General features: G+C 41.8%; 2 protein-coding genes across 12 annotated transcripts in view; both read right to left on the bottom strand.

The window, feature by feature from the left end:
• Positions 1 to 202: 202 nt before the first annotated feature.
• The window catches only part of si:ch211-278a6.1 (SRC kinase signaling inhibitor 1), a 109,300-nt gene continuing 86,759 nt past the window's right edge, over positions 203 to 22,743 (bottom strand). For 7 of the 11 annotated variants that reach the window (XM_044331822.1, XM_044331827.1, XM_044331829.1 and 4 more), the window contains 12 exons: positions 22,248 to 22,408; positions 20,168 to 20,343; positions 19,050 to 19,180; positions 18,591 to 18,738; positions 17,371 to 17,677; positions 16,962 to 17,226; positions 16,381 to 16,520; positions 15,982 to 16,134; positions 15,412 to 15,540; positions 13,066 to 13,971; positions 11,228 to 11,365; positions 203 to 6,204 (listed from right to left, as the gene is read on the bottom strand). In XM_044331822.1, coding sequence (XP_044187757.1) covers positions 6,199 to 6,204; positions 11,228 to 11,365; positions 13,066 to 13,971; positions 15,412 to 15,540; positions 15,982 to 16,134; positions 16,381 to 16,520; positions 16,962 to 17,226; positions 17,371 to 17,677; positions 18,591 to 18,738; positions 19,050 to 19,180; positions 20,168 to 20,343; positions 22,248 to 22,408 — 2,660 coding nt within the window. In that variant the 3' untranslated portion in view covers positions 203 to 6,198. The remainder of the gene's footprint in view (positions 6,205 to 11,227; positions 11,366 to 13,065; positions 13,972 to 15,411; positions 15,541 to 15,981; positions 16,135 to 16,380; positions 16,521 to 16,961; positions 17,227 to 17,370; positions 17,678 to 18,590; positions 18,739 to 19,049; positions 19,181 to 20,167; positions 20,344 to 22,247; positions 22,409 to 22,743) is intronic. The other 4 variants (XM_044331832.1, XM_044331833.1, XM_044331825.1 and 1 more) reach the window with 3 other exon arrangements.
• Positions 5,248 to 5,996, bottom strand: LOC122966993 (putative protein TPRXL). The gene is made up of 2 exons (XM_044331342.1): positions 5,991 to 5,996; positions 5,248 to 5,772 (listed from the first exon to the last, which is right to left on the bottom strand). The coding sequence occupies exons 1-2, from the start codon at positions 5,994 to 5,996 to the stop codon at positions 5,248 to 5,250; spliced, it is 531 nt and encodes a 176-aa protein (XP_044187277.1).

Raw genomic sequence — 22,743 nt, 5'->3', positions numbered from 1 at the left:
AAAAAATCATGAACATTTTAAAATAAGCCTGTTTTTTAACCATTGTTCCTGTAATTTTAATTTTTCTACAAAACGAGAGCTTTGACCTGATGTCGGATGCAACATCTAGGTTGTATCCACGTTTTCTGATGCTAAAGAAACGCAGTCGTTTCCTGACAGGACGACACACAGTGAGTCAGTATAAAGCAAGATCAGACGCCACGACTGTACAAGAGAGCTGCACTTTATTGGACACACAATCACAGCAAATTATGTACAAAAGAAGGCAGGTTCAACTGCCTACTGTCTTCTCACAGGAAAAACACACACATTTCTCACAGAATATCATGGCATCCACACTGATAAATTAGTATCTCCAGTATCAGTAGGCTTTAAAATTTATATATCATTGTATTATAGATCTATTTTCTGTATTATTTTTGTTCTTATATCACACTACTCTACAAATGGGAGAATCACTCTGTGGAAAGAGTACACCATTACTGGTGACTATTCTGGTTGGGGTGCGTTCAAGCATTCTGAATCCTTCTGGACATTCAATACTCTCAGCCACTACATCATCATCATCATCATCTTCATTGCCACATAACGTCACAGTAAGACTGAACATGCCTGTGTCACAGATACCAAAATAATGTCTCATTCTTCGTGTTTGTAAACCTCTAACATGGAACTGTCTCCTATTTCTCTCTTTCTCATTTTTTTGAGAAAACATGTAGACAACATTTTTTCGACTGCACCGTGCGATTGCTTGAGACTATACATGCATTGTTTTTGTATATACCTTTGTACCCATCATCATAGTTAATCATATTAATAAAACATTTTCTTTTGGACATAACAATTTGTTGAACTCGCTAGGAATGACTCGGCCTATTTACAAGTCAATTTTGTTTTTCTACGTTTGATGCCAAGATTTTTGAACATCCACACATTCATGTAAAAATCTCATATACAGTACATACTATAGAATGTAGGTTCATTATAAAAAAAAGATACAATGACAAAGAAAGAGTTAAAACTTTAAATCCATACGACTCCACACAGTTCCCTTATTGTTCCATCTTGGTGGTTTTACTTAACTTTCGTGGTTTAGCTTAACTGCTACTTAAAGCTACTCAACAACTGGAGTAGAATAAGCAACAAGATTTACTTCCACCTGTCGTGATGATTAAGAGCCTCTGAATGCTTTTGCACATTCACATTGCTACCATTCCTGTTAACATGCAAACATGACACAGAGGAATATTAAAGCCATGTAACTTCATTTTTTGTCAAAGCAGCAAGGCTCTATATGAAGCCTTTGGGCCCATAAACTGACCTTTCACAGTAGTTACCACAATATCTGTGTTTCTCATCTCCAACAGCACTAATACCAGCTGAATCACAAATACAGGATGGGGTGAAACCAAAAAAAAAAAACAACAGACCACAGGTACAGAAAACAACCCCCCCCAAAAAACAAAATAAAAAAAGATAGTAGCAAAATAAGCCCCTAAGCACAGGCACTGGTCCAGCCTCTTACACCTTGAAGTGACCTTTCACGTAAGGAGGCAAAGGTGCAGATGAGCTGGACAAGCGTTTTCAGGGACAAGCTTTTCATAAATGAAAATTACATAAAATCTGACCAAGTGTTCATAAAGAAAATCCTAGAATTTAAAAATGAACTTCAGTGTATATTACAGAGGCTAACTGTTATCTATACAGATATTTTTAAACAAATATAAAAATGTTCTGCATATGAATAAATAATCTCAGTGTGAAATGTAATATCTCTCTCAATGAATTAAAAAAGAAAAATCTGTACAAAATGATCACTAATATATAAAACTGAAGAGATGATGACATTTTACAGTATATAATTTAATCTAGGCCTATATATATCACACTTTTCTTCACAATTATAATATCATACACAAACATCTCACTTAGATATATTTATATATGTATATTTCTTCTATGTTTGATTTCAAGTTTGCATGAGTTTTTCTGATTGCCAGGGGCATCCACTGTGAGTGTCTTCGACATGCCCTCTAAGCCTCCAGCCATGTTGAAATCACAGTCCACTAACACTTGTCTTAAAAATCATTCCAGAGAGCACTGTCACGCGATTCTGGGGGGTTTCATCTCAGACTTAACTTGGAGAAAGCAGCCAAGCATGAATACTTCCTCCCCAACGCTCACCAGACGCAAATGCAGCAAATTTAACTCGGAGAGTTATGGATTTGAGTGTGGAACAGCATGAGTAAGTGAATTTCTTTCATTTGACTTCACTCAATATGAAACCCAGGGCTTGAACCTGCCTGGCAGAGCTACAGAGCACCCAGGGTGAGGCTTAATTCGCTGTGCTGTGAGCCTGCAGTTTTACACATTGTTAGAGCTGGGGGAGTGTTTAGTCAAATGCCACTGCTGCAACCTGACACACTCTGCATTTCAAGTGCGATTTTTCTTTTTTTTTTTTTCTGCGAAAAATGGGAACATGCCAAATTTCGCAGCCTCTTCTTTGGGTAAACGTGCTTTTCTGTCATTGTTGCTGATCTAATACTGTAATACAAGATCAACCGGGGATTTTCTGGAAAGTCTTAGAGGCACTGGGAAAAAACATGGTTACAGATCCTTGCAGACAAACAGGCAGGAGTATCTCAAAGGCAAAGAGCACTGCCTTGGTAAAATTGCCAGAGTGCTAATTACATATTGCACACATTGTTCATAATAGAGGCCCATTAACGTTTGTCCTGGGATAACATCAAATGAGTGGCTTTTAATTCACAGATGCACCACCCCAAAGACAAAGCAAAGTGAAAGGGGCAGGGAAAGAAGAGCCGCTTAACGGCTCTCTCTCTGTCAAACCCTTCCTCTCATCTCTATGAGTCTTTTATATCACAAGCACTCTCGACAGAGACAAGGCAAGTCAAAGCTGACCTTATTAAAGTAGCCTTCACATGTCCCCAAACTAATCCCCTCTCCTCAAGCTGCCTACTCTTTGACACGAGCCTCCTTTGCACATGTTTTAATCTCAATGCCACAAAGAATCGATTTCACACAGTCGTTCTGGTGAACAACTGAAAAAAAAAAAAAAAAAAAAAAAAAAAAATCACTTTGTCTATGACTGTCCGTTCGCCCTCGTCACCTCCCCAGTGAGCAGCCTTGAGGCAACAACACAAGACAGGGAGCTTCAAAATGGTTCCTTGTGCAGGGTTCGCATTTAAGGAATCACTGGCAGGCCTTTGATGTGCTTTAAAAGATCATTTCAACCACTGTCATTGAGGCACACCAAAGGCCTAACATTCATAAATGTTTCTTATTTCAACATGCAGGTAATAAAATCAAATGAGGCAACGTTAATATTGGTAATCTAATGTCCATTATTTTAAAAATGCAGGTATGAGGGGGATTTTTTTTTTTGCCTGCAAGAAACATTTGTAGCATTGTGCTTGTCATAGTTTCAGATTCAAAAAGTCGAAATTAGAAGAAAGGGTCATGTGTTTGAGAGGAAACTGTGCTCGCTTTATATTTATAAATTCTCCTCTCAGTCCATTCAAGGGTCAAACTGTAGTTGAAGTCTCTAAATATGTGCTGGTTAACATTCTTTCTCTTTTAAACACTGCTCAGAGTTGAGACACTGTCATAGATGTTGAAGTGTGATCAACTCTCTGCAGTGAGAAGACGCGTTTCTTTTTTTTTTTCTTTTTCAAAGAAGGTATTATGTTCTACAATAAGGCCAGCAAATTGCTGAAACTTTGGAAGCTGCTTCCCAGCAGATTAACTTTGAAGTTCAAAAGAAACAAGTCTCCCAAAGGAAAATCTATCATTCTGCAGATCAGATTCCTTAAAGGGTAAAATCATGTTCTGGTTGATATGGCATATTTTACCAGTAGTGCTCATAATCAGCGGTGCAACAGATGTGACTGAAAAATGAAGCATCACACAAGATTGCTGAAACAAAAAAAAAAAAAAAAATTGGCAGAGTCTGTGCTTCTGCAAACAGCTTGGCTTTACAAGTGCATGTGTGACAGAACGTGTATGTGTAATGTATTATTCATCACTGTGTGTGCTCGAGTCTTTGGGAAGGTTTGTGATGTCAGGCGCCACAATGCCAGAGCAACCTGTAAGATGCTACTGCAGAAACATCCTGATTGTCATAATTAACTAGTTCATACACATATACAGAAATTCAACATTTGTACACAATTCATCATACGTATTTTCCCTTCTGTCTGGGTAATCTTACCTCATATTTTAAATAGAGATGTGCTGTTGTAAGACTGCTCCCTACAATGTGCTTTTGTCAATATATACTGTCATCTTCAAATGAAATTGAAATTTAAAATTGTCTGTAATTGTTCTTAATTTTAGATGCACTGATTTCTTTTTGTAGGGATGCATATAAACATTTAAATATTGTGACATGAAATCAATGCAGACTGTCAGTGCAGTGGAATGTACAGTTAAAACAAAGCACAGGTTTAAGATCGGGGAGTGAGGACAATCATGTAAACTCTTTACACAGTGTGTACGAACAGAGGGGAAAATATAGCACCAGTTCAGAGTTTAAAACACAGGTGATGCAAAAAAAAATAAGAGCCACAAATGTCCTTTTAACACAAAACAGCTTGAAATCACAATCATCACCTTGATCTTCTGCATGTTTTTTTTTTTTTTTTCTCTTCTGAGCAGACTCACATTCTGCCAGGTGATGCAGGTAAGTGAGAGCAATATTATCCTGAACACACACAACTACTGGACTCACTTGGTGATTATTGCAGCTCTATCTTCTATGATAAAAGTCACAGTCTAGATAATATTATCTACTCCACTAACAGCCCATTGAGTGAGGGTAAATATGAGACTGGTATCGTCCGGTAAATCCATCCAGACCACATCAGCTTATAACAGGCAGCTTGTGGGAGGGGGAGGCCCATTTGTGTACTCTCTATCTGGGAAACTGGCAGTATGACTGTGTGGGAGATCTGCAGAGGAACTATGGAACCAGATCAGACTAGGAAAATTGTCCAAGAAGAAGATTGTGACTCCGTTTACAGTCAGTAGTTCTTGCCATGGAAACATGAAGATTGCGCATACTGGACTGAGGCCAAAAGTAGAGAGGAAAAAGAAGAAAAAGTTGCGAAAGAAAATATGAAACTAAAAAAAATGCTGGATTTTTCCATAATGAAGCGGTTTTCTTTTAATGTTTTTTCATTGGGTGATGGTGCTTGCATTCTCCCATGTTCCTCTTCCTCATCTTCATCACTGAGAGTTGCCAGGGGTGAGGTCTTTATTCACAGACTCATTGCCACCCTCCTTGCAGTTGTTGAGGCTGGAGCTATCAAGGCTACGACCGCCGGGCTTAACAACCACAGAGGAGAGGGTGTGGGGATTCGAAGGAGTGGGAGAAGAGGGAGACAGGGAAGGAGCAGGGGTGGTGGGTGAAGAGGAAGAGGAGGAGGTAGCAGTGGGAGTAGGGGAGGAGGACTCGCTGCTGGGCAAGGGCAAGGAGGAGGCTCGCTGCTCACGTAGACGCCGGTGATGACGGAGGGTAGAGGAGAGGAGCAGGGCCTCTGCGCTCAAGCCAGAAGCAGACAGGCTTGCCAGCAGGGCCTTCGCTTGGCTGGGGGAGGCTGTCAGGGAGGGTATTGCCCCCTCCTGGGGGTACTTCCTCAGGCCAGGGGCAAACGCTGCTGCAGGAGAGGGCACTCGGCCTGACAAAATGCCTGTTTTGATACCAGAGAGGTATGGCTCAATACTGCCACTGAAGCTGTTGGTCCCCGAGGTCTTCAGGAAGAGCAGGGACACAGAAGACAGGAAGGTGGGGAGGAACGCAAAGAGATGAGGTTTTCAGGGATCAAAGGGGAAATAATGAAAAATTAAAGACTTAAAAATTGGTTGTGGCTGGGCACTGTCCCCTGCAGCACCTTCCCTTACCATTACAGTCAACCGTGCATCTGTGCACGCATGCTTGTGCGCACACACACACAAACACACACACTCACACACATCAACAAATGCACACAGATTGGTGTTCAGAGTAGATTTTGCAGTAAACACCAGAGATGTGAAGGTCTCAGCCTGATCCTTACAGGGACAGAATGAGGGACTGATTATATAAGGGGGCAGACGGATGTGTGTAGCTCTCTAGTCAGGTGATGCTGAACAGGAGGAGAAGGAAGAAGCTGAAGAGGCTGGACATGGACAGGTCGCTCACTGCTGCAGGGTCACAGAGGCACAGGGAGAGTCAGGGAGAGTAGGTGCGCGGGCCAGGAGGTGCAGGTTTTCACACAGGGTGACGGGGTGGGTGAGGTTGCGCCGCAGGAACAAGTGCCAGACGAAACATGTAGTGGAAGGGTAAGGGGGAGTGAGGGTGAGGGAAAGGTAAAAAAAAATAGAACAAGAGACAAACACAGGAGACCATTATTCAAGTTGATATCAGCATGTGTGATGCAAGCCATGAGACAGGCAGCCATCTCCACATGATGACCAACACCACTGAAACACACCTTCTGTCATAGGGCGCAACACTAAGTGTGAATTACACCTTTATTTTGACACTTGTTTTAATGATTGTTACTCATTAAAAAATGCAAAATAATCAAATTGACAGACAGCATCACACCTTTAGTCCCTTTTGTGTAATGCTGGGATGAGTCACTAGATGGCACTGTTCCAGCAGTATGAAACTTATGGGTAACATTCATAACATGTATTTGTCTCCGTTTCAAAGGTGGAGCCTGGGTGAAAAAATCTAAGTAAAAACAGTCACTGCATGTTTGATGTGCAGGAGATACCAGAGTGATGAAAAGATTTATTCTTACGTGGAGTTTTATTTAAGCTTTTACTGAAAAGCAACAGGAGAAAAGTTTTGCTGTGGCACTAAAAGTTTTAAAAGACATTTGTTTAGAGATTACGGGGATTAGTTCTATATGAAAGGAGAGCAGGTGTGCTAGTCTAGACTGCGCTGCTGGGAGGCTTTCACCTGCTCTGTTGCAGCTCCAGAGCCTGTGCTGCCAACCGTCCCCAGAGAGCGGGGCTGTTCCTTCTGCTCGAGGAACTCCTCTCAAGCCTGGCCGACACATTTATTCTGGTCTGTGAGTGCGGCAGAGCAGCCTCCCTTCATCTCACGCGCTCAAAGCTGCCTGCCAAACGACAGCCTCCCAGGATAGGTCTTCACAACCCCCACCTCTTGCCCAGCACCTTTAACTAGCCTGTTTTACTGCCAGAAGTAATAAGCGGCCAAATGGGAAATGGAAACAGGGTTTTGCAGTGTGAAAGTGATTCACATTGTCATGCCCTCCTTGATCTGTGCCAAAGCAAACGGAGCGAAATTGTGGCTTTGAACTGTCTGTTCTTATCCAGCACACTGATTTGAAGGATTCTCATGCCTGGAATGCCCTAATACCTCTGAGTAGTGAGCAGACAGCCCGAGCACAGCGGCACAGAGCACCATCAGAAAGGCTCTGTTAATTATTACACCTGCAACTAACACACACGCAGATAATATCAGAGGCGAAACTAAGAAAGAACCTGATGCTCTGCAAAAACCCTAATACTGATGCAACCACATCATTTGCATGGGCATGGCCAGGAAGGAGGCAGGGGTAGCATGAGAAAACCCCTGAAATCTGATCAACCTTTTCAGGTGCTTGAAGGCCACAATAGAGTATAGAGCAGATAGATCATAGCTCATTCAACCAGCATATTTTATCTTGATGAGAAAAAAAGCACTGAAATTGGCAGGACCCCCATAAAACCAAAAAGTGGTGCCAGTGCATCTTGTTTTAGTTGATTGCAGATGGTACACAGTTATGTCTTAAAAATGTTAAACTGTCCCTCCATCTGGCTTTCATGACATGTTAATATGCACCAACTGCGTTTCATCTGAACTGGTGGGATTTGTCATTGTGTGTATAGTGTCACTGATTCCTAAGGTATTTATAGATTCAGATCTTTTCATGTATTAGCTAGGGGTGGGGGGGTATTAGACCACTGGGAGACTGCCAAAGTGCCGCGCTCATTCCTCGTGTTGGTGCCCCATTCGAAATGCCCCAGAAATGTCACTTATCATTTGGCCAGAGAAAAGAAAATAGAACATCTAAACATCAAATGGGAAATGGAAGGAGGGTAAAAGTTTGGGGTCACATTCAGGGAGTTATGCCCAGGAAAGGTTTAAGAGAAGAAACACCTTTACCTTTAGCTGTGGGGCAAGAAGAGAAGTCACCCAAGGTGGGCATGTCTAATTGTCAAAACAACAACATCAGTCAAAAGTGTGACCGGCGAATGTGAGTTGGAGGGTGAAATGTGGGTGAGAGGAATGACTGTGGTAATTTTTAGGTTACAAATCATTTGTAAGGCATAATATGGGTATCCTGGAAATACAGACACTGGAAGACAGTGACTGTTTTGCACTTGACATATTCTGCACAAATATATTCTTCTAAAAGCACCTGCTTATGTTTTAGTTGTCAAAAAGTAGCACGATGCATCACCTTTTATTCTTAAGTGGCTATAATTAGGATTTCTCTTGAGAAAGATCATGAGCCAAAAGTCAGTGACAGGTAAAAAAAAAAAACACCGGGTAAAGTAAACATAGAGCAGGCAAAAGTTCTTAATTAGCTCTTAAAGGCTGTTATGCAAATCAGCCAGCCGCCTTGATAATTTGATGAGATGAGCTGCAGATAATCAGCGTGTTTTTCAGCATAGTCCATGCTCAGCTGTTTCATTATACTGAATTTAAAATGATTTAGTAGACAGATTTTTCTCCATCCATCTGGGAGCGTACTTGCCAGGATCTGTGCCGTGTTTTCTTGGTTTGACATAAAAGACACCAAGATATCCGACCAAAGAGAAGTCATTTCAAAACGTAACAGCTTGTGGAATCCAACAACACTATGCTAGACTCTCAGCATCGTGGCTTCATCACGGTTTAAAAAAGGGTGTTAAAATATTTGTTGTTGTTTTCACCCAACCTAACGCTACTACTGTACATGGCACCGCATGGTTAGCGGAGTTAGCATTTAAAGTTTGGATTGTGTATCTGCTTAAATAGTACTATTTAGGCAAGTGGGACCACATTGTTTGGCAGTTGGCAGTTTTTCTCTACCTACTGGTGTACTAATGGAGGACATGACCTCTCATTAACTGGCTGCACATCATATGTCAAAATGCCACAAATTCCGGGTTATTAGCCATTGTGAACACTGCCACAGCTGACAGACTATTTATTCTCTTGGTATAAGTCAGCTGGTTCTTTGTTTCCTTTTGTTATTTGTCATGCAGTTGTGGTATATTGCCACCCTAAACGGCTTGGCACCGACTTCCCACGCTGACAATTAGCTTTGAGTATCCACTGTCCCTCTGAGGATAGCGCTTTCACACATACAGCTTTTCACAATGACTGTTTTGAAGTTTGTGGACAAAGAGCGTACTGTGTGCGAGTGTCATACTGAAATAATGGGATTAATTTTGCTTTCATTAGACAAGTGTAGGAATGCACTTTAGCTTCCGAATCACAGGGAATGAAAGAGACTGACAGGGAACGAGCAAAAAGGAGAAAGGGGCATCGTGCCTAAATTGCAGAGTATAGAAAGCGGAAGAAGGAAAGAAAGGAAACGTGAAAGACTAAATGGTGGGGAAAGATAACTGCCCTCCTCATATTGAATCATCAGTGATTGCCAGTGTGACTCAAGGGGCGATTATTACACAGCACTGCAGAGATTCCTCCCAATCTTCTCTCAGTCTGAGGCGACCAAAGTATCATTACTCTTGCGATCTCGCCAATCTCTCTCTCTCTCTCTAACACATTCATTTTTCTGCAATCCTCAAGACTGAATGTGTGTCTGAAAGCTCTGTCAAATTCTGTGGGGTATAGCGGTTTAGGTGCACTTCACTGCTCCTGTTATTTTTGAAATGACATTGACATTAAGCTTTTTTTTTTTTTTCTCTCCTGTGCACAGGCAAGGTGCAAAAATCTTCATTTGGCTTTACTAGACTGACATGCTTCAGCAGTTCAATTTCCTTGCCTTCAGAGGCCATTTAGCATCTAGTTTAGCGTCTAGTCCCTCGCATTACTTTAAGACACCAAAATGCAAACTAATTAAACCTGCAAAAATGTAGAGCCGGCTATCAGTCAAGTGTATAACAATAAATATATAGAAAGAAGCTCCAGTAAGGTTTAGTAAGTTTTATAAAAATCAAAAGTTTTTTTATGCTTGTTAGAAATAAATATAATAGGCTCCAGACTTCATTCTACAGACAAGACCATTAAAACAGAATTTGAGACTTAAACTGGTATATCATGGTAATACATAACACTAAATGAAGGTGTTTTCTACTTTTTAATGAATTTTGCGACTATAATTAGAGATAGCTTAAGAATTTCAAACATAAAAACACTGTTTAGGTAATTGAAGCACTAACCCTCCACTAATTTAACCTGCCTAACACACATCTCTCTGTGGGACACAGAGCATGCAGAGGATTCTTTGATCTATTTCAACAAACCCACGATAATGAGACTGTGACAATAATTTGACTTTGCCATCAAAGAATTTTTGATCATTAGCTAAACTGATTTCAAATTCAATTAATCATTGCAGTTGTCTCTCTAAAAACAGAAAAAAAATGAGGTAATGTCTCGAATGTTAGAAAGAGTGCCACACATAGTGTGATGAATATAAGCTACGCAGGGGGGGGGGGCAATGATGGGAACATGCAGTAATGCTGCGGGACCAGGAGAGGACTGAGTGGAGGTGAGGCGTGTCGGAGTTGGAGGCGCTTGATTTGGTGTGTAAAATACAGAGGGGCTGCATGGCAATTCTGGATATTGTGCTTTGAAGGGGTTGCTCGAGACAGATTATGTTTCTATATGAAGAGCAAGGTCATCCTAGCATAGCTTGTATATGTGGAAACATTTTTAATACTGTTCCACATCCAAAGAATTCTCTGTCCCATCTGTATTGATTTATAGCAGGCACAGATCATTGCCTCTCTTTGCCCCAATTTCAGACTGAAGGCATAGTAAAATACAATATGTTTTCATAATGATCATCATCCTCACTTTTATGATATGTTATGATGAAAATATATTAAAAAAATGGTTATGACCTAGGCCATCACCACCAGAAAAGACAACCATTATTGAGAGAATCCGGAAAGTACCACACAGTCCGTCTGCACAGATGCTGCCAGGTCAAGTGTGCCTTGACAGAGCTAAATATAAAAGATGATACTGCACCTGCTGCTGGCCCTGGATCTTCAGGAAGTCATCTCTTTTGCCACTTTTATACTTGTCTGTGCTGTTCTGCTGCAGGTGCTTCAGTTTGGAGGCAGCTGAGGAGTGGAGAACCTTACCAACAGTGGAACTATTCCCTCCCTGCGAGGAAAAGGAGAGGAGAGAGTGTGAGTAAGACCTTGGACACGCGGTACACGGTTGTACATGTCATTTCTCCTCTTCAGTGCCTTTAGTGTATACGTCTCAGACACACATCAACTCGGTACAGTCTTATTTCGGCAAGCAAGTCTATCTCCTGAGACCACTGAGGTTTTTTTAAGATCATAGCATGTAGCTGATGTAACTGAACTATCCACTTCACAGAGTTCCACATCAATAGAAAATGACAAAGAGAAGAATATAGAAATGGGGCATCAAAATTGACGTTGCGTAGCCTCGCTTCTCCGTAGGATCCACGAGACAGTGTGCTTAATGATCTTTCCCGCTGAGTTACACTGTCGGCTGTCTCAAATACGCACAAAAAACAAATACAGATTCATTCAAATCTCCATCAAACTGTGCTTCCTCTGCACACAGAGACATTAGCTGACAGGAAAACTAATAAAAGATTAACTGTAAAAGTGTCAAAGAGCCAAGGCAAAAAGACTGGCAACTGCTCGTCTTCCCTCTTAGCCCACCCTTCTCTTGATATGAAGCAGACATAAAATATACAGTATACTTGGTGCTTGATGGATAAACCCTTATTCTAATGTGCTAATTAAAATCTGAACTGCAGTGGGGCTAGAAAGGGGATGTGTCAATGTGAATTTGGTTAGTACGTTAGCAAACGTTGGACAAGATTAGGAAGAAGGGTCATGTAGAAATGATGAACATGGTTGAAGTTGTGAGTGATGAAATAATGTGTGAAGACTCTGTAATCCTCAGCCATGCCCATGGGAATGCTCCCTGGCTCTATATCAGAGGGCTGAAACTCACCGTGACAGTGTGACTGTCAAGTATTGCAGCCCTGCCCTGAGTGGGAGGCTACACGCTACAGGGAATACTACGCGAGCTGTCAAGACACCTCACTATAGTGGCAGTTGACACGGGAACGCAGTAAGTCTTCTGATAATTACTAATCTTTGCTGTGTTGCGGTCAACTGGAGGTGAGTTGAAAGCAGGCTACTCGCAATGTCTGCTAATAGAGTTCAACATGTGGTCATTAGTGCATTTAAAGCGATATTTGTCTTGTCTATTGTCTGTACTAATACTACTTTTTTGTACTTTTTTGCTATTTTACTCTTTTTTTGCTTTTTCTGTTTGACATTTTGTGCTTTTGTGTAAGTACAGCACAAGTAACGATGTACATAAAACCATTATTACTTTGTTTAAAACAATTTCTGAAGGAAAGAGAGCTGATTTCAAGGCAGGGCAAAGATGAGAAGACAGATTCATCTGATCGAGCTGACAAGTGAAGAAGAGAAAAAATAAGAAATTAGAAATGTTGTATTATCTATGCATTTATTTTTTTTTTTATTGTATGCTCAGAGTAACAAAAGGTGAAATTGGCTAGATTTAATGACAAAAAAACAGATGCCAGGACAGATTGATAAAGAAACAATTAACAACACAGCTCAGCAGGATAGCAGCTCCAGCACTAATCACAGAGCATACATGTCTGCTGTCTGTCCCCTTTGCATGTTTTCAATTTCAAATACAATTAGATGCCAATTTCATCAGGGAGCAGACATCAGAAGAATTTGAAAAGCAAATTCCAACAGTCACCCAGAAAAAAGTGAAGAAAGAAAATAGAGCATGCTGCTTCAGAGCAGGAATCTGCACAGCAGGTGTAAGTAATGAACCTGGATCGATGCTGGGCTCACAGAGGATGGCTTGGGTGGGACTGGAGGCTTCTTGGTCTCTGAGGTCGGACTGCCAGTCATCTGTACAGGAGAGCTTTTGGAGATTGTCTCAGTGTAGAACTGCTCCGAAGTGGGATGGCCACCGATCTCTATCAAGGTGTTCTCCAGCTCACGAATGGTCTCCTCTAAACTATTTAGCCTCCTGTAGGTGCTGTGTCGAACATCTTCTCTTGCTTTCCTCTGGCTCTGTTCGGCTTGACTGTCCACAGAGTGAGTTGATCCACTGGACTCGGGAGTAGTGTTTACTGAACTCTGCTGTACCTCGGGAGTCATCTTAATTTCAGTGTTGTGCTGAAGTGTTAGTATCCTCTCCCCTGTCTCGATCCCTCTCCTCAGAACCTTCACCAGAGAGCTCTGCTGGCCCAGATGGAGGGAGGATTTCATTCTTGGTTTGGGCACCGGCTTAGACAACTCCAAAAGAGAATACAGCAGCCTGTAGGCCTCTCTGACTGTTTTTTCCTCCCTGAAAAACACTAGGAGTGGCCTGTCGCTCAGCTGGACGTCAGAGACTTCTTTAGTGTGTGGTGAGATGGTCAGAGTCTGCAGAATCCCTCCCATAGTCCTGCTGAGCTCCTGGGCCTCAAGGAGAGACAACACCCTCACCTCCAGCTCTGTCAACAGCAGGGCCAACTCTTCTTTTAATTCTATATCCTCCTCAAAACAATGCTGAGACCTCAACTCTCGCTGTGGAGGGCCTCCAAATGAATCCCTTCCAGTCCAGTCATGTGATGGACTCTCCTCTACGGAGTCATTTGCTGTATCTCTGACAGGATCCTCAGAGGCAGTAGGTGAAACTGGCAAACACTCTGTCAACACAATGTGGGGGACAGGAGACAAGCGCCTTCCCTATAAATGAGGAAAGCACTTGAAGTTTAAATTTAAACACAATGATTTGGTTTTTGCTTTAGCACAATCCAACAACTTTCTGCGTGAAATTGAAGATTGCTGCCTAAAAAGTTTTTTTTAAAAAAAGCACAACTAAGAAATACAACAAGATACATTGTGATTAAGTGATGTTATTGACTTGTAATGTATTTCTAGATTAACTTCCTCTTTACGTATGTATCAGTAAACATGTGTGGGCTTCTTACTGTTGCATCTGATGCCAAAATGCTGCCTGTGTGGTCTGTCTCATGCAGCTCCCTCGCAAGTATAGAGCGGTCCAGTAAGGCACAGCTGGACAGCTGTTTCATACAGTGTTTAAGTTGCTGGTCACACGTACAAATTGGCTCCCACACACACAAAAAACACTGCAACATCAACCGTAAACCCACTGCAACAACACTCACAGAATGTTCTTTATGTGGTTGTGAAGGAGTGATGCATTCATTATGTGTATAAAGGAACTAATTGTGTGAGTGGGTTTGTGTCCAAAATGTAATACCCATGTGCCGAGGAGGGTTATAGAGAAGGTTGCTAATTAAAACTGTGGTTCATTACTTTCTGTGAAGTGAAACTTGTATTAATCAGTATGTTTGGTGTTCACATTGACTCAAATGACTTTAATGAGAAAAGTTTATTGCTCACAGAGTCAAAACCACAGAAAATTCTCTGCAGAGCCTTTTTTAAAGCCTCTTTTTTCCATTTACTATAAGGCTCAATCACCATCATCAACACAGGCAGCTGCATTCACAGCAAAAAAATTCTGTACCCTACCTGCCTAGTGACAGACACAAATAGCAATTAACTAGTGAATAAACTTGAACAGCTGCAACAACAACAGCAGCGACAAATATTAATCTTACACTCCAGATGCTTAATTTGTTCCTTTTCTCTGCTGGATGTATACTTAGGTAATTGTTTGCTAACATGTTTGCCAGAACAACTAAATGGTAGTGTTGATATGGTAGTGTCTGTTGTATGTGTGTCGGGTGATTTCAATGTTTTTCTGCCCCTGAGTGGCAAAAAAAAGTTAATTCCATTGTATATGGTAACACAGTCCCCGAGCCAGTTTAAGCCACAGAATGCAATCAAATAACTGCATAAATTGTGTGAAAATAAGACCTCGCTTTGGTTTATTCTGCCTATTTGTGGTTGGGATTCTTTCAACACAGCATGCATGCACATCAGCAACAAAAAGAGACACTGGTGAGCATTAATATCTGCCGAAGGGAGACTTTGTATTAATTTCAGCTTGAGGAGACGAGAGGAGTGCATGAGCGGATGTGGCTAGTGGCCGAGCAGTAGCTGTTGATTTCTGTGTGTGTGATAGAGGGGTTAAAGGAATAGACACAGAGGCCTAATAGGGCAGCAATCCACAGCACTCGGGTTCAACCAGAGTGTTACCTCACTGCCTGGGGCCTCAGAGGGCCACAGGTCCAGTCTGCGGGGGGGTGCGCCTTTCCTGGTGTGAGGGCTAACAGGCAGGGAAAGGGGAGAGGGCAGAGCGAGCCTGAGCGGGGCTCTCTCAAATAGCTGGGAGGGGAAAAGGGAGGTTCAAAAATGGTTGTAAATGTTTGGACAAAAACACAACAGCCACTGAATAATCAAAATCTGCTTTTGTTGTCTCTGTGTTCCATCAAATTTCAGGCAAGCCATCTCAAACACAGTCCAAGCTGCCATTAGGGTCCATCTGTCTGGCTGTGATCTGTGAGCCCTGGGTGATGATGTGTGTGACTGAGCAGTATGTGATCTTTGGGCTCTCCCAGTGCCAGGGGCAGGAGGACATATGGCACCTGCTGCTTGAACATGTGGTAATGATGGTGAGCATCTCTGCTCGTGAGTATGTGTGCGCACAAAACCCAGTGGCAGATTGTAGTTGTAACATAAATAATAAAAAGGGTGCAGTTTTCCCGCTCATTGAACATCTTATTGAGGATATACTCAATGTAATGCACAATCAATGTTTTAGTTTACCTCCAATTCAGCAGCAATTTTCTCCTCCTCTCCTTCTTCCTTGTCCCCAGATGCTAGTGTGGGAGGTGTTGATGCAGGACGAGGGTTTTCAGACACTGTCCTCCTCAGTTTTACATGAGGCTTCTGGCCTTCGGTCTCTTCAGATTCAGTCTTCTGCAAATACAAAATGTTAACGATTCTGAAGCCATGTCTAAAGTTTGCATCTTGAACATTTTATTAACACATAGTGTTTTGATCTGACAAGAATATTCTTTAGGTCTACAAAAGAGCTTAGCTTCCGTTACCGCCTCTCTATAAGGTTGGATAAAGATGTTGTCAATTTGTCAATAAAATGTTTTAATAGCAGAATACTTACTTTATAAATGCGGCGAACATGTGAAAACTGCATGACTGTGTTACCTTTATGCATTTTCCGGGAATAAGGGTCTCCCCACTGCGGGTGGTCAGGCCTGGAGAAGATGGGAAACTGCGTCTAGGTGGTGGAGGAGGAGGAGACTTGGAGGGTTTCTCTGTGCGATATCGAGGGACTGTAAGCTCATCTGGAAAGGGAAGTATTACGATCTTAGAAAGGAGTCAGTAATACGTTAACAGTGATTTTAGAACAAGCAAAGAGGCATTTATGAGTGGTGTGGGAAACCTACTTTACTCAATACTGAATGATGATATTGAGTGACTTATTTCATTTACTTTTTTTTTTTTTTTTAAATTCCTACAGTATCTACTCACTTTTGATGTTTTTCATAATTTATCTAAGTTTTATCTAACATCTGTTCTTGAGAAAATCTGATGACCTGCAGGGCTTGTAAAGATATTTTAAAACCAACTGGATTAAATAAAAAATACATGGCGGTTACCATGGTAACCAAGGTTTTTTTTTTTAGTTCTTGAAAAGTTGACAATTTGAAGAAGCTTTTTTTTTTTTTGCTTGACAATGATGCATGGTAATGCTGTAGACTGAAGACCTGAACTCTCCATCTTACCAGAGCCACGCCTCGATCCTCCCTCTTTCCCAGAAATCTTGTTGTGCTGAGGCTTGTTGACACGGTGCTCTGGGGTTGCCACCCCAGTCTGGGGGTTCTGGGGGGATGGTGTGTTGGAGGAGGGCTTGATCTGTTTGGCAGCAAACTCTAGGTCTGGAATAGCCTTCATTAGCTCAGCCTGGGTCTCCTGCAGCAGCCGGTTGATGTCCTGGGCGCTGTACTGAGTCAAACTGGCCCGCTTCTCCTCCCAGTCCCGCTCTGCTGCCTGAGGAGTGAAGAGATAAACACTTTATGAAAACACAGCCACTGTGGTGTTGCAGTACTGTTGTGATATGATTCGTAATCCAGACCACGCACATGTTGAAAAGAGAGAAGAAAAAATGTGAAGAGTAGCACAAATCATTCCTACCAGTCGGACTTCCACGGACAAAGCTTTGTCAGCAGCAGCACGGCGTTCCAGCTCCTCCAGGGCTTTGCCCTTGTGGGGAACAGGTGGGTGATTGTCCTTGTGCGGGCCGGATGGATTCCCATGGCTACGGCTGAGGCTGGAGTGAGGGCTCCAGTTGGACAGGCTGTTTCCTCCACCAAGGTCATTGATGGTGAGGGGTGGGCTGGTGGGGATGTCAAAGTCTGCAAACTTTCGCAAATCCTCATTGTGCTTTGATGTAGGACTAGAAAAGTCCTCCTGCTTCTTCCACACGCCCTCATTTGCTTGCCTTGGTAAGAGATGGGAGATTAATTAATTAATCAACTCTGTGAAACTATTGTAAAATATGACAGTTACACTCTAAACAGTGCAAACCTCCACCAAAACTGAATAAATCTCCAATTTGCTACTTGCTAACTTACAAAATATGAGAGTAAAAGCATAATTTGATGAGCTCTTTTGATCATTGAGGTTAATTAAACCAGAATGTGAGATGCTTTTTGGACCAAAGGCTGATGATGAGATGGAAGACAGAATGCTGAAAGGCACATTTTAAGTTCAAGTCTGTACTCGCTATACAATTAAAAAAACCTTTATTCTTGTGACTGAAATGAGTCTTTCATCAGGGTGTCACCAATAATGACATTTGGTCATATTAACTGCTTGAATGCACTTTTCAGGACTTTTCTACATACACTAAGTTGATCATCTTTGCTAGTTTCAGAGCTTTTGGCTTAAAAACAATAAACACTTAATGGTGGAAATCTCTGATCTGGATCAACAACAACATCCAATCAATTTTCCTCAGTCCACGGCCAGTCTGCCCCCCACATTTTATAAAAATCCATAATGTTCTGCTGACACACAAACAAAGAGGGGTGAAAACATAATCTCTTTGGCCGAGGTACAAATGGAAAAGCCTTCCTCAAATTGAATACAAATGGGTAAGCTGTTATTATTTTTCGTGTCAGCTAATGTTGGACATATTTCTCTACACGTGTCACTATGTAAGAATTTATTGGACAAATGCTGTTCCATCAGTATTTACAGGATTATTAAAATTGTATAATAGACTAAGTCTCTGTAAGGACAGCTCATCAGTATTTTCTTTACATTTAGCTCTTTTAATTCAACACATTCAGGGCTGTAAGATTAAAGCAGGTACTCATATACTGTTGCTGTCAGTCAGAGCAGGTTCATACTTGCGCATGGTTGCGAGGGTGTCTGTTATAGTCTTGCAGCGTTTTAACAGGGCATCGAGCCTGTGTGGCTCCTCTTTCAGGAATTTGACGGCTTCCACTTCCACCCTGAGCACCACCCGCATCTTACTCTGCAGGCCTGGGAACTGATCTGCAGGAGAAAGCGGAGGAGTATCACAGGAAGCAACAAGGCAACTGGTCAAAGATGTTGAAAGCCTTTTGTGGTAATCAAACAAAACATTTTTGAACTACAGTAAATGGTCAGGGAGTTCATTAAGACAATGTGCAATCTGAGCAATTTGAGACTGATTAAATGTTTTACAGACTGGCTGCGGGTGACTAAAAGATAATCAATGCCTTGGTGAGTAATTAAAGCATTATAAACTGTCTGCCAGAGTAAAAGACTGTGTTTTCTGTTTTTTTGCCTGTGCACATAATATGAAATGCGCCAGCATGACTCACTTTTCAGCTCTGTGAGGGTTTCTCCCAGTTTTCTCAGAACAGTGGCCTTCTCCTCCAGCTCCTGCACTGTCACCAGCTTGTGGTTGACAGACGACTCCTTCTGGATCTCCTCCACTGACTTCTCCAGGTCGCTGAAATGGAACAGACACCAGGCTTTCCTCTGTTACAATTAAATTTGACTGAATATTTATCTCAGATTTATGCTATTCAAGTTCAGTAGAACCTCTGCCAATAAACTGTCTAAATCATCTGGTAGCTAGCTCAACAGCTCTAGACAGCTGAACTGGAGGAGTATGGGTGGGTATTTAAAGGTTTCATGCAACAACTGAGGTAAAAGTGGTACTTTTAGAGTAGCTGTATATAACATTTTCAGGAGCATGGACAGTAACAGAAAATCTTTACAAATATAAGTTTGCTCAGCCCCAATGTGTATCTGGTCTGTTCAAACTTAGGTCAAATAAATCTGCTTTAAGTTATGAAATGAATCAAAGTTCTATGTATAATTAACAAAAATAAATTGGCCATTAGCCAGGCAGAATAACACACATTGATTAGCAGAGATCATCTAACAGTTCAACCAATTAGTCTGCAATCAAAATGCCGCTTAGAGTAAGATTCAGGAGCTGTTATGCTGCTCACAGAGAGACTCAGGAATTACTGAAGCAAGTTATCTGATTATTAAATGTCAAGGTAGCTCTCTGCTCTGGTTCTGCAGTCACTTCAATTAGATGCTGGACCGTCTCATACCTCAGATCTTAATAAGCATCTTGCTCTATGCCGGGCTTAATTACAGTTACAATTCCATCCTATCACTGTGTTACAGTGTGAGTCATCTAATTATAAAGCAGATACGAACTTTGTCATGTTTGAAGCAATTATGAAATATGTGATAAAAAAAACTCCCCTTAAAGCGTATAACTATGTAATGAATACACTAATCAAAAACCACTCATACTAGTACTAATTGGAGCTGAACACATTTTGGTTATTACTCATTAAAAAAACTAAAGATTTACTGAGAGATTGGGGATTTCAACAACCATGTACTCCTCTACAATAACTGTAAAGCCCTCTCATTATTGCTCAATACTCTTTAATACTTTTATCCTGTTACTGACTGGAGCTGCTGGATGATCAGTTCCTCCTCATTTAGGTACTTGAGTCTCTCCTCCTCCACCAGGAGGCGCTGTCTCTGCAGAGGATCCTCCTGCTTCCTCAAAGCATCAGCCACGCGCACATTCAACTCTGCTTCTGTCCGCTTCAACAGAGTTCGCACCGAGTCCTGGTTGTCCATCTGTGCACACACACATTCAAACAGTACGTTACAGTAACATATATTGCTCTTACGAAGCAGGGGCATGTTGTTCACTTGTAAATGTATTGGATCAATGTTAGCCCTTCTGGCCTCTGGAGAATAGCCTTTTGAAGTCATGAAATCTCCCATTGCTGCCACTGCAACATAACAGCTGGACAACGAGGAGGAGAAATGGAGCCAAGACTTTTCAAAATAGATCTCAGTGATTTATAGATATTGCACATTTTGTTTTGCCACATCCTTGAGGGGTTCAGCCTGTGGCCTCTTGTTTTACAGAGCGACCTTCTCTGCTTTGTTAAGCGAGAAGAACATTTCGCTCTGTCCTTGACTGCTTAGGTGTTCTTTCAGTCACTGCTTTTCAGTTTTAGCCTTCATACCGAACGCTTTGTTCTTGAAGGTAATGCAAAATGCAGCAAGTAGTTTAGTTGTGAAGATTAGGAGCTGTCTGTGGTCTCCCTGTGTGCATTAGCATGAGCAAATAATATTTCCCCTAACATTCAAAGCCGGGATGCCCTAAGGAGAACCAAGGATGTCCATGACAGAAGCACTGAGCGTGAACTCAGCTCCCTCTCAGTGTTATGAAAGGAATATTCTACAGGAGTGCGCCATGTAATACAACTCCCTGAGATGAAAGCACCTGGTAAGCAAGAAAAATTAATAATTGATCAGCCTTATGTTCCAGGAAGTAAAACAAGACAACAATATGACTAACATTTAAAATTACCCAGTATTCCCCATTATACTGCCATGAATGATGATGCAGCTGGCCAAACACAGAGATTATTACAACATATTAAAAATATACATTATTTATATCTAGAAAAACACATTTTTAGATTTAAAAAAAAAAAAATCTTACAGCGCTGTACTCCCTCTCTCCAAGCTGCTTGTCTCTCCTGCACGCTGCCTGTATAATTTATGAGCCACATGTAAAATTTAAGCTGCCGGCCATCGCCATGGGCAACAACACTGTCCAGGTGCAAGGGTCACACTTGGGCACACAGGCAGGTAAACAGCAAACTGTCCTCTATGGGTTTGCCTCTCCGTCTCACTACTTTGCCAGTTCAAGAAGCCCTCGTGACTGCTGTTATGGAACGAATAAAAGCTCTGCATACCTATCCTTTGTCACTCCCATTACTCCTTTCTCTTTTTCAGCTGCAAGAGACATGAATCCTCTCCTCTGCCACTGAAAGCATCCAACTTGTCATCGCTACCTGACTCCTCCTACAGTAACCATGGCACCACTCGCATCAGAGATAAATGGAATAAATGAGGACCTCATCTCTCCATTTCTGTTAACCCTTCCTTCTGACATTTCATTTTATTCTGAATCCATTATGACTTTCCATATCTTCATAAAATAACAGGTGACGTGAACTGAACCTGAGCTTTTTATCTTTCATACATTCTGTTTCATTATTAATCCTCAAAGGATACAATGCCCTCAATGTGTCACGCATCACTGCTATATGAACCTACAGGTGTTATTTACAGTAGATACGTCATTGAAGTCGAGATCAAATAAACAACAAAATCAGTGCTCCTGTGTACATGTGTGTTGAAATATAGCATACATTCTACATCATAAACGTATGTGGAAATACTTCAAATACTGGAGACTCATTAAGCCATTTCCTTCAACTCTAAGGCAATCTGTGGACCTCTGCGCCAAAAGGAGACCACATGTAAACTGCATAATGTGGTTTCACATTGTGTATGACTTGCATGTCATCTACAGAGAGAGAGGAGGGAGCATGCAAAGAATTTAGTGCATCATTCAGACAAATCGAGATAATGACATTTGTATGTTTTTGCTCATAATTTGCGAGAAAGGACTGTTTAAGAATCATCAGAACAATGTTTTTATGATGGATAAAATATACCTGTATCTTGCGCAGCTGGGTGAGCTGTTTGCGCAGGTCGGTGGCGTTTTGCTGCAGACCGTGCAGGTGGAGCTGCATCTGCAAGCGGCCGACGCTGTTCACCGGGGTCGTGTTAGAAGGTGGCGGCGGCATGAGAGCTAGAGGTGCCGACGGTGTATGAGCTGCCAATCACAGAGCAGGACATGGGGGTCACCGGGAGGTCGTTGGGAAACAAATTAGTTAGTTTGCTGGGCTGCGCTCCGGTGAGATTTGCAGTCAGCCTGCATGACACACAATACAAACAGTAACACATACACACACACACAGCATACAGGCCCAAACAAATGTACATACACACACACAAAAAAATCTGGACACACACTCATATGTGCACACACTGGATCAAGTAAGTGTGTGAATGCAAAAAAAGCCATATTCACAAAACTCTAATGGCCCACTAGGGGAAATGGGTACTCATGCTATTAGTAACCCATACAGAAGTGCAATTTGTCAGTTC

This window comes from Thunnus albacares, chromosome 17 (genome assembly GCF_914725855.1).
Source record: "Thunnus albacares chromosome 17, fThuAlb1.1, whole genome shotgun sequence".
Lineage (NCBI taxonomy): Eukaryota > Metazoa > Chordata > Actinopteri > Scombriformes > Scombridae > Thunnus > Thunnus albacares.
This window is presented reverse-complemented; position numbering and strand designations above follow the sequence as displayed.